General features: G+C 34.7%; 1 protein-coding gene across 1 annotated transcript in view; it reads left to right on the top strand.

The window, feature by feature from the left end:
* Nucleotides 1–17,910, top strand: part of LOC145689306 (glutamate receptor-like) — a 114,296-nt gene that overhangs the window by 47,357 nt on the left and 49,029 nt on the right. Inside the window, exons 4-5 of the mRNA XM_081763447.1 lie at nucleotides 10,518–10,694; nucleotides 15,872–16,110. Coding sequence (XP_081619573.1) covers nucleotides 10,518–10,694; nucleotides 15,872–16,110 — 416 coding nt within the window. The remainder of the gene's footprint in view (nucleotides 1–10,517; nucleotides 10,695–15,871; nucleotides 16,111–17,910) is intronic.

Here is a 17,910-nt window from a genome sequence, read left to right as displayed (position 1 = left end):
TATGTCAGGGTTGCCATATTACGCGATTTTAGCGGGTACCGCCCTAAATTCAGGTCCTAAATTCGTACCTCGCTTAATCATATCTTAATCACGAAAAACCACCAACTTTTATGGGTTGGAGAAGAATCTAAGACTACTTTGTTGATAAAGTGTTGTTATATTCAACGTAAACCGCTACGCCTGTGTCAATCTCAATCTCGATTGAGTTAAATTTGAACTCGCGCTCAGGCTCAAGCCGTAAACTATTTGCCCAGAGCGCGCACGCAGAGCCGTTTGCTAATAAGAAATTTTCTCTAGTTCACAATGGTTTTCTTTGTGTAGTTCATGTGTTTTAATGTAATGTACTGGAAGGTATTATTAAGTGAATATTCGTTTGTGGGTGTGATAAACATACCTGAATTATTCATGACTTCATAAAATACAAGAATGTCAAGGGACAATTTGTTACGTTATATGTTTTACCTTTCTCATGATTAAAATTTCGAAATTATTTTGTGTTTCTTAGAGAGAAAACCCTATGAACGTTATCTGCCATATATCGCTTGCTTTTGTTTTGGAAAACTTGATTTACAGATACCCTTACAATTGTGGAGCTTTTTTTCAAAACTCGATAGAGCACTTTTTTTTTTTTTTTTTTTTTTTACAGGAATTGCATTTTTGTTATTATTGTACATAACGTCTATCTAGCTATGACAGCATGCTTATGATTTAGTATGCTATACACACGGCAGATCGAGATTTGCCAATTCTGAATTCACAGCTCGATTGGTAGCATTAAAAAAATACATATCCCATATATACACCTCCGTTTCTCGAAATTTGTGCTATATCGAGTTTTGAAAAAATGCTCCTCGATTACAGATATCTTACTGTAATACTTACTTAATACTTATTTTACAATTTGAGACTCACATTGGTTGAACTTAATAAAACATTAAAAGCAAAAGCTATTTTTTTTACTTTACTTTCGTTAGAAAAGTACATTAGAAGAAAGTCACTAAAGAAGTGGTTCGAAAGATCAAAGGTCAGTATTTGTAATATACAAGTTCACATCAGTACTTACAGTTTAGAATCACCCACTTTTCTAATTTTAAAATATTGCAACCCTATGTCAACATAGTAATATTTGTAACGATGTTTCCTGAATAATTATTAAACATTTTTTATTAAAAGTGCAAGCATAAGGTAAAACTTAGGCCTATGATATATGACTTTTGGAGAAAGGAAGAGTAAAATAAAAATACAGAACTGGATGTAATTATTTTCAGAAAAATGAGTAACCTATATTTATTCTTAGGAAAGTAGCAACAGTCTATTGTAACGTTTGTGCAAAGGACTGTATTTAAGCAGTAATTGTTATCTCTATGAACTAATTATGTGCGAGTAGCATGTAAAAATATCAGAATCAATATTTTTCATTACCATTGGATAACACTAATGAAATAATTGCAATAATCATATCAGAATTCGAGAGTACTATATATTTAGTAAAACTCTATAGCATTCTTGAATGAAAAGAAACAAAGGGTGAAAATCAGAAATTGCTATTGCATAAGTATATACAGTACAGATGTTTCTAAAATAATATCGCAACATTTAGAAGTTATAGAGTACACTTGTTCGTAGTTGAGTTAGTGCACAAACCGCGTAGGTGTAACTATATTGTTTGTTTTGGTGTTTCCCTTTTATGAATCTTGTTTTCCCCATGTTTATCTGCCTTTTTTTAATGCAAATACGGTATAATGTTTTGAGGCACAGAATGCCCTGTATCTAACTATCAATTTATTTTTTATTGTACACAAGATAAACTAAATCAACATTTTTTTAACAGATGTGACAGCTTTTCTAAATTTTAAAGCAGGGTAGAAACATTCCTTCATTTTTAATTTATTGGATTAAAAATCAAAATCTAGGTACTATTTCTCTAATTAATTTTCTGTTTGCTGTGAATCCAATGATTTGTAATTATAGAATATTGCAATCATTATTATTATTTGTTTATCACAAAGTCGATAACGAACAGCCGTGGCGCAGTGGTAGCTTTCGGGAGGTCCGGGATTCGATCCCCGAGGCCGGCCATCGTGACTAAAGTTATTCCACGGTTTCCCTCAGGCAAATGCTGGAATGGTGCGTTCTTTAGGGACCGTGACTTTACTTCTAATTACTTCTTCCTTTCCTTCCTCTATTCCTTTCCCGAGTTTTATGTTCGCCGAGGAACATCATCCCTCAATCACGTGAAGGGTCAATATAGCCAAACTTGCCGAAGAGTCCATAAAAATTAAAATTCTATTACGTCCCATCCACAAAGTTGATGGTCTAATTACTAGTTTGGAGAACCTTAGCAATAATATATTATTATTATTATTATTATTATTATTATTATTATTATTATTATTATTATTACTATTATTATTATTATTATTATTATTATTATTATTATTATTATTATTATTATTATTGTCCAACCAAATTCAATTATTGTTACATTACGAACATATATTCGTATTATCTTACCTATCTTACATTCTCGCCTGTGTTCTCAAAACAGTAGTTACAAATCAGTTTGAACCCCCAGCTCAAAATACCTCCGACACCACTGCATCTTGAAACAAACTAACTGCACGATCGTAAGTATCGCAGCTGAAATGTTTCTTCACAATCGAACTTTTTGCCGGTTGGTGAACCTTTTAAAGTGAACAGAAGAGCTACAAAAGATAAGTACGAGATCTTTTGGGTTAAGAAGTGGTGTCTATAGCAAAAGTGAAACGAAGATACATTGAAATGGGTTGCATGTTGTTGCTGAAAAGCCACTTCTGACTGCTGCTAAACAAAAGCAACGATATGAATGGGTGAAACATCATTTGCATTGGTCGAACAAATGTGAGAAATCGTTCCTTCTTTTCAGATGAGACAACCTTTCAGGTATTCTCTAATCGACCAGTAATGATACCAGAAGCAAAATGTAAACCTGAACGCACGGTGCCGAAAGTGCCAAAAGAAGATGGATCTCACATCATTTGAGGTTGTGTGACAGCCAAAGAACCCAGCGAGATAGTCATGGTGGTTGCTTCTATAAATGCATCTAGATACTTTACTTTGATGGAGTAACATATGGTTTTGTCAAAGACGAAATTGGTGGAAAGAGAAAAGACTTGGTTGTACCAAAAAGATAATGAAATTGGCTATGTCTCCAGAAACTCAAAGAAAAGGTTCATCGAAATGAAAATTCCTCTGCTGGAGTGGCTGCATGATCTCAAACTATGAACCCAATTGAAGATATATGGGTCTTGATGAACCGAGAATTAGCGAAAGGAAGATAGATTCTGTGCTGAAACTCCGCAGAGCGATTGCTTAAATTTGGAAAAACTGAAGGACCAAATAGGATCTTTTGTGGAACTGCGTAACTTCAATGTAAGAACGTGTAAGAGTGGTGTACAATAGAAAAGGTAGACTAACAAAAACAAGAATTAATAGCTTCGACAGCTAAATAAATTATGAAAATCAAGGACTACAGTGGAAACGTGCAGTTTTACAGATTTTCCAGAGATCCTTGTTTCCACGACGTCACTTGTTCATAAGAAACATTTCATGGAAGTCAAGTTTGTTTTTATTTCCCTCATACTATCCTAAAGAGGAATTGAATATTTTTGTTTAAAATAACAGTGTGTCTGTATCTAAGATGACAAGAGTTTGTTCATTTTCGACAAATTATCCAAAAGTGAAAACTCTCGGCCAAAGTAGAGAAACTACTAAAACCAACTCAAAACAGTATTTTCTTATGTAAAATAACTTGCTCTTTCAGAATGTAATTATTTTTATTTTTTCAGTAAAACAACTGTGTCCGTAACAGTGTAAAACCATGGCTTTTATAAGGATGGTCTGATATTTATGAGCGCTAGAGCAATTTGATAAACGTGGAAACCAATGAAACGATTGCTAAGCATATTTATCCGATGGGTCACGATAAAAATAATCTCAAATTCCGTATAGAAATGTGAGAATCTTCCCTTATATCTTAAAAACTATTGATCGTAAAGAAGAAATTCGTTGAATCTATTTTACTATTAATTTAGTTGCACTGTTTCGTCAACTTCTTAAGGTTATTACTTTTTAACTTTTTCTTCGTTGTCAATACAGAATTAAAAGTTAAAGTAAAGACTAATTACATTTAGTTGTTACACTATATATATATATATAATATATATATATATATATATATATATATATATATATATATATATATATATATATATATATATATATATATATATATATATATACCTTGATTGCCCGCTTTGCTGGGTTGAATAAAAAGTTTAAATGTACAATGTCTTATGTTTTGGTAAAAATGACAGTTAATTAGATATTAATATTGTGCACTGAATTTGATTTAAACATATCGGAAGTGTTATTCTTCATCTAAGTGACCCCGAAAACTATGAATTCAACACTAATATCGGTCATTCTTGATCAATTTATATAACCCCCTCTCCTCCCTCCCAGAGTTTCACCATCAAAGTGAAATGATAAAAGGTATCCCAAGCCCGAACCTCATCTATATGACAAATTTGATCGAGATCGGTCTGGTGGTTCAAGTGTTATTACGTTTTATATATATATCTCTCTTTCCATCCTTCGTTGAAAAGTTAAAGTGAAGTGATAAAAGCACTTCCAGGTTGAAACCTCATCTATGTTGAAAATTTGATCAAGATATGTCGGGTGGTTCAAGCAGAGCGAAGTCACAGGATTTAAGATTTTAGATTTCTGGGCTTTCGGCATCTAAGGCCATTTCGCCCGTCACGTTTGAGGGATGACGTCTCTCGGTGAGCACACTATCCGGGGAAAGGGAAGGAAGAAAGGGTTGGGAAAGGAAGGAAGCGGCCTGGGACCTATAAGATACCCTACCCCTATAAGGGACCTACCACCCCGGCATTTACCTGGTGTGAATGAGGAAAACTTCATTCAGGGTGGCTGGCTTGAAAAAGGGTTTTACACTTTTTCGACCGAGTGTCCCCACCGGGAATCGAACCCGGGACCGCTTGCACCGAAGGCTAGAGCATTAGCGACTACGCTACGCGCGCGGTGCAAAGTCGCAAACGCAGTTACTTTCATTTATATGTATGTAGTATCTTGGGTAAAGATGCCCCATTGAGTGAAGACGCCCCTGCTCGAATTACTCAAACCCTGTGACTCGCGGTCTCAGGACTTGCCACACAGTGTTGAGTAAATATATGTGGAATTTGCATCGGAGGAAAAAAACTGCTTTTGTTCAGGCTTGTTCACAGAGCTAAGTTACTCTTATTTCAGTTTCTATAATTTTAGAGAGTTAAACGTAGTAATGCTCTTGAGTGTAGTTAAATAGAAATACATGAATACAACATAATTGCTTAAGAACTTCAGTTTTTTAAGAACGCTAATGTGCTTTATTGTCTTTCTGCGTCCATGAGTATGTCACGTGATCGACTGGGGTGTCTTTGTTTCAAATTTGGAAAAGTTGCAACAGTGAAATCGAAGCAAAGATGCCTCAGTTTATAACATGAGGTTTAAGATTTCTGTTCGGGAGAACCAGTTTATGACGTGTTGGAAGGATTTGTGTTCGTTTGGATGATTTAAACAATGTTTGGTTTGAATATGAAACACTAATTGTTCTGTAATGACCGATAATTAATTGTTCATTCAGAAGTAAACGGGAAATTCCCGTTTGGAGCAGTGGCTTGGTTTCCTGCCTGGGTTGCTGCTTTCAATGATGTAATACTCAATTTATAAACTTTTTGTCTTTACGCTCCTTGCGTGATTAATATTGGACTGATTGAACTTCACATAATGTATACGACAAGTTGGCTAGCAAGCTGAATCAAAAGAATATGTATGGATTCAGTTTTAAGCCATTTGCGCGAGCTTAATATATATAAGGCTTGTTCAAAATACCAAAAAATTATTCTTGTGGAAGAGGTCCTGCGACACACTTGATTTGTCACAACTTCCTTTATCTGGTTGAATTATTTTTAAAAGGTAAATATCTGAGTTAATCAAATATCCCTTCATTGCAAAATGAAGAGCATTTCCATTAATAAATCAGATATCATCATAGGTGTACCAGTGTTGTAGATAGCAAGTTGTTATAAGGGAGGTATTACTTTTTCAGGGAGCAGGATTTTACACATTAAAAGAAAGCCGTCCACCCACTGCTCTAGTTGCTAGTGCGTGTCTCTTTGGTGCACGGGTTCAATTGCTGGTGTGAACGCCTTGAAAAATTTGAACGATTACGGTAGTTGGGATTTAAATTGTAGGTTCACTGCATGTCACTGTATTAATTGTGATCAAAAGAATCCAACTTTGAAAAAATGAACAAATGATAGCAATATGTAAGGTCCAAAATTATTTTTTCTCTTTTATTTTTATTCAGCATTTACAAACGGATTTACACAATATACATGCAGATTACGTGTCATTTTGTTGAAAATTTTCTTTATAATTAGTTAGATAATTAGTAGAAAAATAGGTTAGTAATATTAGTGGTACAAAAGCATAATTGCCTATTTCTATGATGTTTATGAACACATTAATAAAAATTTTGAAAGTGGGTCATCTTTCCCCCATAGGCATGTCGAAGATGCCCCACTAAAAGCTTTTTGTAAATGGTTTATTTTTAAGTCCTTAAATTTACTGAAATAATATTGTCTTTCTGGATATTACAAACAAATCATCAGTCTTCTAATTGATCATAAATTCAAGAACCTCGCCTCAATTTCAGAAGTGGAATATAGGTAATAATGAAAAAGTGGGGCATCTTTACTCAAAATACTATATATATATATATTTTCCACTCCTGCAATTGAGGCGAGGTTTAGGAAATTTATATCCAATTTTAGGGTCATTTTCCTTAGGACTCCACGAGCAGATGTCTTGAACAATAATTCCAGTAATTTCCATACTTTAAAATTAATATGAAAACAGTAGTTTGAAACACCCAAGTATCCAAGTATCAAGGCTATTGCTATTAATGTAAATAGTTGCTGCTTGTACACAATATATGTAGTATACGTACATTGTAAAAATAACAGTGTTTTCCTTACAAAAATATATTTCTTTAATAATTCAAAACCGAACGAAAAAGCAAATATAATGAAAACTTTAGAAAAATGAGTGCTCGTTGGAATATAGTGATAAACAAAACTTCAAATGAAATTCGATTATCAAGTACAATGTGTTACGATCGAAACACCTAATAGTGTGTACGTATTTTAATTTCAGAAATTAACCTGCAGATGATAGGGTAAGCTTCTTTGGTACGTGTCATTGCATTGAAATGGATATGAATGTTGAACGTTCTTATTCAATTTAACCGAAAGTTAGAAAATATGACATACCATTATGTTCTCCAGAGCACGTCCAATATGAACCGGCTATTAAAAAGGCGCTGAAAGGCAGAAATAATGCAAGCGCCAGAAACAGATAATAATATAAATAATAATAATAGTAATAATAGTAATAATAATAATAATAATAATAATAATAATAATAATAATAATAATAATAATAATAATAATAATAATAATAATAATAATAATCACTTGGAAGCACATTATGATATATTACTACTATCTATAAGATATTTTTAAAGTCAAGCCAAGGCAACAAGTTGTGCATAATATGTATAAATTATGTCGATGATAGTTTCATAAGGGAAAAATATGTTTGGCTTGGCACAATTTATTTTTTTTAATAGATAACATTAATAATTGTTTTCCTCTTTCAAGCGATTTATTGTTACTGTTTTCTGTTTTCTTTAGTACTTTTATTATTTCAGCGTTAGTGTATTCTTGAAGTTGCTTCGTATTTTTAAAAAGAAAATGTTTTTATTTTGGTGCGTTTATATCCCAGAAGTTTAGTTAGACACCTAAATTAAATTTAGGGCACTAACTCACTATAAAAAAGCGACTGATTACGAAACATGCTTGAAGAAGTGAGTAATAATTGATTATAGTATTCAAATATTTTTTGTTCGTATAGTTCCTACATTTCTTACATGGGAATAGATCATTACATTAGTGGAAATAGCATCACAATATCACACAGTATTTTTTTTTTTTTTTAAAAAGTAGTTAAACTTTTGCGCACGAGACGGCGTTAAGCGTCTTCACTACTGCGAAACTAAACTACAGCTAATTTTAGAGTCTTTCTGTAATATCTTCACAACATACAAAAAAATTCGAAAACCAGAAATGTAGTGAACTAGACAATACGATTCTGCAAGCGATACCCTTATCACAACAAATCTATCTGCTTTCGATTTGCAATTGTAGGTAGATTTAGCATTTTTTGCGGGTTCTGTAAATAGCGGCATACCAAAAGCAGATAGATGAATTGTGGTAAAGGTATCACATACAAAATCGTATTGTTTAGTTCAGTATTTTTTTGCTTTTCGAATACTTTCATTTGTTTTGAACATATTACAGAAAAAACTCAAAAAATAGCGGTAGTTTAATTTTCGCTGTAGTGAAGACCCTAGGGTATTTCAGTCGGAGAGGGTCCAGCCTAACGTCATTTCATAGTTGATAGCTGAAGCTGTTAACAAAAGGTGTTCGAATTCTTACAATCAGACAACCAAAAAGACGAGCGAACTTCCTGCAAAAACTGGATTATATTTTACATTTTTAATTCGATAGAGATAGAAGTACTTCGCCTATCCGCGAAGAAATTTGTACTATAAGCAGTATATATTATTAAAAGCAACAGCAAAAGGACTGTTCATTCAATTTTGTTCTTGAAATTTTGATGTCTAAGTTCCTCATCGCAGGAGTAGATTAAATACCGAAAAAGTAGATGATAGGCAGACAAAACTTTAATAAGATCGACATGTAAACAGTCATGGCATCTCTAATGACCTAAACATTCATCACCCAACAAAATTAAACCATTCGGTGAAAGCTTACAGCAAAGTTGTTCTCAATCCCGTGGTTTTGTTGAATTTCTGGCTGCATCGTATTTTTGTAGAAGTTTGTATCATTCGTTTTCAGGAATTTCATATTTTTGAATAATTAACTTCTCTCTCTCTCAATATATATATATATATATATATATATATATATATATATATATATATATATATATATATATATATATATATATATATATATAGATAGATAGATAGATAGATAGATAGATAGATAGATATAGATATATGGTCACTTACCCTAAGGGAAGAATGTAGACTGAAAGTATTTGAGAACAAGATCCTGAAACCAATATTCGGACTCAAGAGGAAAGGGAATAGAAAGTAACAGAAACTTCGCAACGAGGAACTACATAATTTATACCGTTTACTAAACATCGTTAAGGTCACTAAATCTTTGAGGCTCAGATGGGCAGGTCATCCAGCCTGGAAGGAAAAAAGTAGGAACGCCTTCGAAGACTTAACTGGGAAACCAATCGGAAAACGATCATTAGAAAGACCTTGTAGAAAGTAGAAATTAGCTCCAATTGCCTAAAGATAGAAGTCAGTGGAGAGCCTTTGTGAACGCGACGTTGAACCTTCGGAGAGTTAATTTTAGTTACATATATATATGTAATCCTTCCTTGGAAATAGTTTATTCAATTAGTGAAAATCGCCTCGAAATATGGGCAATAGTTCTGAATCTAATTGCCTACAACTCTCTAAATATACAAACATATAAGGGGAGAATAATTAAAACCCGTTCAGTGTTCATAATTCATGAAATATTTTTTTTCGAGAGGAAACTTGTACATTATCTAGAGGCGTCTATGGTTAGCGTGCAGTAAAAATGTTGTTCAGAAGAAGTCACAATAAGCTTGAGACTCTTGTTCCACTGTGTCACTAACTTACAAATGCCGTCCATCTAAAATTTGGACGGCTGACTATCAAACCAATCACGCAAAGCGTCCTGAACTTAAGCGTCAGACTGAAATCTCTGACCTTTCAATGCCTTCTTTAGAGGCCCAAAGATGTGAAAGTTACAAGCTATGGATTGAATACTAACACGTCTATCCGCAGCTATAGCCCCATTCACGCGTGTCTTCTGGCAAGAACATGAGCTTGACCAGGACGGGGATAATCAGTGGTTTCTTCACACCCCTTCCAAAACATTCTAGCCCAGTCCAGCACTGTTGTTTTTAGATGCATGCATCACCATACACATCTTTCATACACGGGAACATATAAGCTGGTTGACAACCTTCGGCACTCAGAAATTGGATGACGGCACGCTGGTCCTGTTTGGACAGATTGGGGATCTGGAACGCCACATTTCACTCGTTATACCTGCAAAACGGAAATACGTATCAACAACATTTCTGCACCCAACACACAGGAACATTAGCCATTACACACTATTAAACAAACAATATCCTCCTACACACTATACCAATAACACATAGAACGAACGGGTTTCAGTTGATTGCCCCTTTTACATACCAACATGAACAGAGATCAAACTGAGAAACTTTTTTTTTAGGTCTGTTCCATAAATAAATGTAGAATTCTTCTTTCTTTGCAGGACAACGGTAGTACCGTCTGTTGATAAAGCCTGGGGAAGTCCATTGTCGAATGGCTCATGGAGTGGTCTAGTTGGGATGGTGCATCGTGCTGAAATTGAAGTGGCCATCGCAGGGTTTACAGTTACGGACTTGCGTTTCCGAGTGGTGGATTTTACTTTGCCTATTCTAATGACCAGGTAATTTCATTTATAGGGCCTACTTGTTCTATATCTTGTTAAGAATGTCCGTACTTACTTTCTTTTTTTTTTTTAAAAAAAAATAGGAAGTTAAAAATGTATTGTGTCTACCATACATTTACGTTTCAGGGAAACAGTCTCTGTGTCCCATCTTTTGTCCATAAGAAATTTTCTTTCTCTGATTTTACCCAATCGACTGATGTATCAGAGTCACTAGCAGACGCTAAAGGACCATATGAGAGGGGTGGGTCGCCTCCTGGACGATGGATGTAGGGTTGTTATATGAGTTGGTTTACTTCAAAATACAATAGAGTGTTCAGTATGCTATAAGCAAAAAATATGTGGGGCGTTTAGAGTATAAGAGAATCAAGCCAAAAGACAAAAGTCGTGAGGAAAAGAGACAGGAAGTTTGGGATGAAACGCTTACGTACATTGAAGAGTAAACACTGCATTTTACATTGTAAGAGTTATTTTCAATATTATGACAAGAATCGTATAAGTTCTGAAAGGAGCTTCAGAGATCTTAAAGGTAAAATGAGTCCAATGTAATCAAAAAAATGGACTTGTTTTCCTTGTGTACTGAACACTCCATATATTTGAACTATAAATTTTCAAGAAATGGTGTAACAAATTATGCTCGCTCTCTCTTTCTGTCACACACACACAGCATATGATTTGTTGCATGTTACCAGCTTCTATAAGAAAACACATACCACACCATATAACCTCGATACTTACAAAAGTCGTAAACATATCAATTGGACAATCATCCCGAATGTTACAGATTCGGTGAAGTTTTCGATAAGAAGTGCCGAAATTTCTACTGCCCCTTTCTTATTAATTAAAGTGAAAGACATGTCCCATTTTATACCTCGAATTCCGCATCTTTCTGTATTGTTATTCCTTTTGTGTGACAAAGTGTAAATTTAAAATTTTAGTCCAAATAATTTGACACGCTTCAGGCTACTTCCTACAGTGTACTTGAGAAGAATGAATCACACACTCGCTACTTTGAGACTTACTGTAACCGTCTTAAGAAACTACTACGAGAATTATCCATTCAAATAATATACCTGAGTAAGCACCACATATGTTAGCTTTGCAATCCTAAAGTCACAGAGATTCCTCACAGAGGCTCCTTTTTGACACGGAGTTTACTATTTCAAGAAAATTGAATGATTGTACCAAGCTCAGTGTTTTCTTTATACACTGAATTTAAGTCTCAAACTACAGGGTATTCTTTCGAAAATTAGTATCCCAATTGTACCGTGTTATGCAAAAATGAACTAAGCGCCAAACTTTGAAAATCCACGTAAAAGCGACGATTGGTTCCCGATAAGCATTAGAACGTTTTGCACAATCGAAAAGAGAGGAAACCAACACCTTTCCAAAAAAAAGAAACATAATTTCACTTTTGATTACGGCTACATTAATGCTGGACATCAACCTTTATGCGTAATTTTCTTGAAAGTATGACAGCGGCGCTTAGTTCGTTTTCGCAGGACACGGTACAATTGAACTGTGTTGTGATTCTACAAGGTGTTGAGATTACTCATGACAGTTTATATTATTCATATGGCGATAACTATTCCCCTACAACGCATAAGTCGTCAGTATTAGTGTTTTCGATTATTAACGGAAAAATGAAATATTTTTAGAAGCATCATCTACTTGAATATTAATTAGCCCTAATTGCTTAATTAGTACTTAAAAGTTTATCCAAATACCCTAATTTTCTTATACGATTCGTTGCTCCGTCACCGGAGGACTCTGAAACATGGATATTTAGACAGAGTGAATACTAGCTTATGTATAAAACCTTGAATTGCTGGTGATAGTTCCCACACATTTCAAGCAAAGGCGTTTTACAAGGCAATGTTTCGCATATTCGTCGGTTTATAACCGTAGGAATACACGTTCAACCCACATTTATCATAACTTTTCTATTGCTGTAAGAAATCGCCTCCTGAAGTTCGGTGATGTTATTTCTTTTTTCAGCTTATACTTAGCCATGGTGTGGGATAGATACTAGGGCGAGTGTGGATGTGTGTATGTACAAAACATTACCCTTTATGTTTTAGCTAATCTTTCATAAAATGTAAAAAGTAATAGAGAATTTAGAGTATTTAAACAAACCGCAAATATAGTTTAGTAGTTTCCTCTGTATGTATCACCTGTTTAAAATTTTAGTTTAGAAATACCTTTAGCCACAGGACAGAGATAATACAACGTTACAAACACTAGTGTATATGTTTCCTTTGTTTTAGTCATTACTTTATGTCTAAAAGGCAAAAACGAATCCCAAAATACCTTTTTGGACAACGAACTTCAAGTAATATTCGATTAATCTAACCTATGGCAAAAACATGTTTCAATGTAATTAAGCAAATGGAAATTATTACGTTTCTGCTCTACAGATCAATAGCTTTCCTTAAGATGTGTATTGACAATTATCTGGCATACATTTGGAGAGCATAACATATACACATTTACATATTAATTCTGGGTACAGAAAGGAAAACTACATGAATATATGTCTGAATATTTGAGGTGGAACTTACTAAAAGAAGTTATTAGCTCTTTATTATTACAAACATCAGCATCAGAACTATTTAGCTGGATGCTGTTCTTTAAAACCAAAAATATATTACACCATTCCGTCATCTGTGTTTCACATAGTTCTAGATATCAAGCCAAACATATTATGATTATGATTTTTCCTGTGATTGTAATACCCCCCTTGGATCCACGTTCGGTCAGTGGTAAAGCGTTCACCTCTGATTCATGAGATCGTTGGTTCGATCCCAGCTCGCGCCAGTTGAGCTTTGTGGTGGACAAGTATCGTGTGCGTGAGTTTTTCGGGGTTCTCCCGATTCCTAACCGTTGGACGTAAAACTTAAAGATGTAACTCCCCTACGCTCTATCTTCTTTTGAGCAGCTCTTTCATGAGCCTTTCAATTTAGTATTTATCATTTCATTTCTCTCCTCAATTGTTCAACCTAGAATAACTGCAAACTGGTATATATATTTTACACAAATAAAGAATATATTGATTAAAACAGTCTAATATTCCATTTCTGTAAGCGTACGAGCCTTTGGCGCGGGAGACCTGGGTTCGATTCCCGGCGGGAGTTCATGTGGTTCGGATTCCACGTTAATCAGTAGGTCCACGTCTCATATAGCCTCGCTGGTGAACGGGACGTAAAACTCAAAATCAATCAATCAATCCATTTCTGTAAGTAGTCTCTTTTGCATATTGTTACTTACCGCTGTAAGCACATGCTTTACCGCAAGCATAAGTTAAAGTGATTTTTCTTCAGAAAATATTCATATTCCATTAAGTACTGAAATACTGTAAATTTTTTGTCATTGCATTCGAAACTTCCTTATTATATTTCCAACTTGTGTTTTGGACTTAGTTATGTTAATTTAATAAAGAGGGATTTTTTTAAAGTGGACTTTTCGGGACATATTCTGAACATATATTCACACTTCCTTTATTCTTGAAAATGATTACTCTAAACAATGAATGTTGTAGTGTTTGGAGTTAATACGATAATACAATAGGTGCATAGTTGATTATACAGAATGTCCCACTTGCTATGAGTCCCATTTTCTCACCACTTATCCTTTCGCCTTAAAATAATATAGAGCTATAAATATGAAAGACCTAACTTGTTTATGGTTTGATTGCTGACTACACGAAGTGTTGATCGTGGCTGCCTTTGGTTTACGAATGTATTTCCACGCGACATATACATTCCTCATTATTTGTATTCCAATTATGTTAGAGTGGGTATTACCTTGTACTGAAAATATTTTTTTCTTTTTGTTTTCTTCCATATCCTTCAGCTTCTCTAAACTTTTAACTCAATTTGATAAGCCTACAAATTACAGTCTTACATATTCATACCACACTTTGTTCCCTTTCATATAACAAGTATTTCAATCTTAAGCACGCCTCTACGATCACATATCGGTAGTTCAGTCATTTTGACAGAAGTGAAATATAAACATATTAGTATTTCTATTCTACTATTTATTATTAAGTGAAACCAACACCTAACTCCTTCATAGCATAAAATGACGTATGGCCAATATGTTTCAGAAAAGGGAAAACCATTAAAAAGAAATGTGATTAACTGATTTTAGCAAATTTGCTGGATATCCCAATGAAAAGATGTCATTCTTCCAATACAGTATTTACTCGTTGTGCTCTGTGATCCTACGTGTGTTTAAAATTTACAATATTAGGTGCTTAGTGACGGAAGTACTGTCTTTTTTTTATATTCACTATAGTTGTTGTATAAATGTCATTTGTTGTAAACAGACAGAATACTAAACGAAGTAAAATGATATTTTCAAACTTTTTCCTCCAACAAGTCTATTACTCTCCAATCGTTTGTTGTAAAGAGCAACTCTAGTTGCATGGTCCAGTTACTCTTCTAGTAATTTCTCTTACATGAAGATGAAAACACCATAAGATTGTGTAACAAATTATACTCTCTATCTCTCTCTGTCACAAACATACAGCATATGATTTGTTGCATGTTACCAGCTTTCATATAAGAAAATATCGATACCATGCTGCATATAACCTCGATACTTACAAAAGTCGTAACTATATCAATTGATCAATCATCTCGAATGTTACAGATTCGGTGAAGTTTTCGATAAGAAGTGCCGAAATTTCTACTGCCCCTTTCTTATTAGTTAAAGTGAAAGAGATATCCTATTTTATACCTCGAATTCCGCATCTTCCTGTATTATTATTGCATTTGTGTGACAAAAAAAATGAACGTTTTACGTCCCATTGTTATGCCAAAGAAGACGGTGATATGAGAGATATGGTGGAATGAAGAAAGTGGGAGGAAATGGGATAACCCCTAGAAAACCCACGAGCACTGTGTTTGTCCACCACAAAGTCCACACGGTGCGAGCTGGGACCAAACCATGGACCCCAAGCACCAAAGGTGAACGCTTTGCCACTGAGCCACCGCGCCCTCCCAGAGATATACAATGTATCTTCGATATCAAAGATTTATTGTGTATTATCCTCTACAACAGCTTATGTTTCTTTTTTCTCTCTTCATGTATAAAGTGACAAGTTTCTACTAAATGATCAACATTTTGCAGTATTAGTTGATTCATAGTATTTATGTTATCATTTTAAACAGATTTCGAATGTTCATCCGACGCCCAGACGGCATCAGCTTTAGTTGGACGAGTTTTCTTCAGCCATACAGTGATGATCTCTGGTGGACAGTGTTTTCGACTATTTTGGTCATGCCTATCACGTTATTTACATTGCTGCTCTTTCGATCGAGAATTTTAGCAGAATACACAGACACTGATTCAAAATATCTCAACCTATATGATTGTTTTCTCTTCATATTTGGTGCATTTTGTCAACAAGGTAAGATAATCAGTTTATTACGTATTATTGAAGTTTGATAAACACATATCATGATAGCTGTGTGATACCCATTCTCTGCTAAGATTGACTACAAGAGTATGTAGTTCCCTCTATCCGGTTAGATGAGTATATTCTATCTGGCAATTCATGCCTTTTTTTTTTTTTTTTTTTTTGAGGAGTTGCTGTTGTGCTTATGCTGCCACCCCTCTTAATATAATTACATTAAAAATTGATTCTACTAATATTCATATATGATCCCCGATAATAAGACTTTTCTCGTAATTTTCCCAAGTATTGTACGGTCATGTGAAAAACCTTACTTTCTTCTTCACACGGTCTCCCTTTATACCTACACAAGATTACTACAAACAGTATCATCCTTCATTTGGGGTGAAGGGTTCTTTCTCGTCAGCATATACTTCACAATTTACTATCTTCGTGTGTGCGTACAGTTTCGATTTTGTGTTTAGCGTCCCTTTCAGTTCCGAGGCTATGTGAGACGTAAACCTACAGATTAACGTTGAATCCTGACCACATAAGCTCCCACCGTGAATCGAACCCGGGTCTCCCGCACCAAAGGCGCGAGCACTAACCGTCTAATCAGGAGGAATTCCAGGCGTGAATATAGAGCATTTAAAACGAAACAGGATGCTTCAGTTACTAAAAAATATGTATTAAACTCCATGCTTAGCCTAAGTTTTAGCGCATGCAAATTTATACTCGTAGTGCGTGTTTGCTGGCTCTACTCCCAATTGGATCATCCAGTATTGACTCGCCATCATGAAGGGCCTTCCGGGACTCTGTGTTGAGTGCTTACCCGTGGTACGCGGGTAACTGATTCGGTCGTACTTCGGACGGCCTTGTGATGGATAATCACCATTGAGTCAGTTTTCTCCTATTTCAACGTTTCAACCAATTTTCTTCATTCTACCATTTCGTTTATTAACGTTTCCATCTTCCTTAGCCTCCAAGCCATAATGATGGAATGTAAAAGTGAAATATTTTATTTTATTCTTTCATCATCGTGAGACAATTGCAGAACTATATGACTTAAGAGATAGCAAAACAGGTCGAAAAGTCAGAAATAAAGACACCCAAAATATGATGCGCTGACCACACATCACGCATCTGACTGACCATATCCCTTCATAGATTGTAGTGACAGTGAGGTTAGTACTTCTTTCTATCTGTTAACAAATTTCATCAGCATTTCAACCCGTATGAATAAAGAAAACTTTAAGTAATGTATCTATTTTGTTATCTGTCTTCCCTGAAATTTGACTCACCTCTGTGTACTGACAGAAATTACTATGATGTCACAAGAGCATATTAGGGTCTGTCTGTCCATGCGGTGAACATTTCAGCCGGTGACGCATGGTCAATGTCAGCGCAAAACGCTTTAAACTATATACACGACAGCTTTTATTCAATTTTATGGGACACTGTGGCTCATTGATATAGCACTTACTTCTTGTTGGTGGGTCTCTGGTTCGAGTCCCAACCAGCAAGTTTGTTGTGGATAACATTATGTCCTTCGGTTTTCTCGGGGTATTCCTGTTTCCTCCCATAATTTATTCCAACATTTTTTCCATCATCATTCAGTTCCCTTAATCATCCGTTTCTTTTAGCCTAAAGGTCATAATTGTGGGATGTTAAACTGAAAGATGTAATTTAATTTATTTCGATTCAGCATTTCCTTTGGATTTTTTTTTTAAAAAAGATACATATGATAGAACTATCATGTGAAACCATTACCTCTAGCAACCCTGACATGTTACTAATGTCACTTCTCAGCAAGAA

This window comes from Thermobia domestica, chromosome 7 (genome assembly GCF_964235325.1).
Source record: "Thermobia domestica chromosome 7, izTheDome1.hap1.1, whole genome shotgun sequence".
NCBI classification, from domain to species: domain Eukaryota; kingdom Metazoa; phylum Arthropoda; class Insecta; order Zygentoma; family Lepismatidae; genus Thermobia; species Thermobia domestica.
The sequence above is the reverse complement of the archived record's forward strand: the minus strand, read 5'-3'. Positions and strand labels throughout refer to the sequence as shown.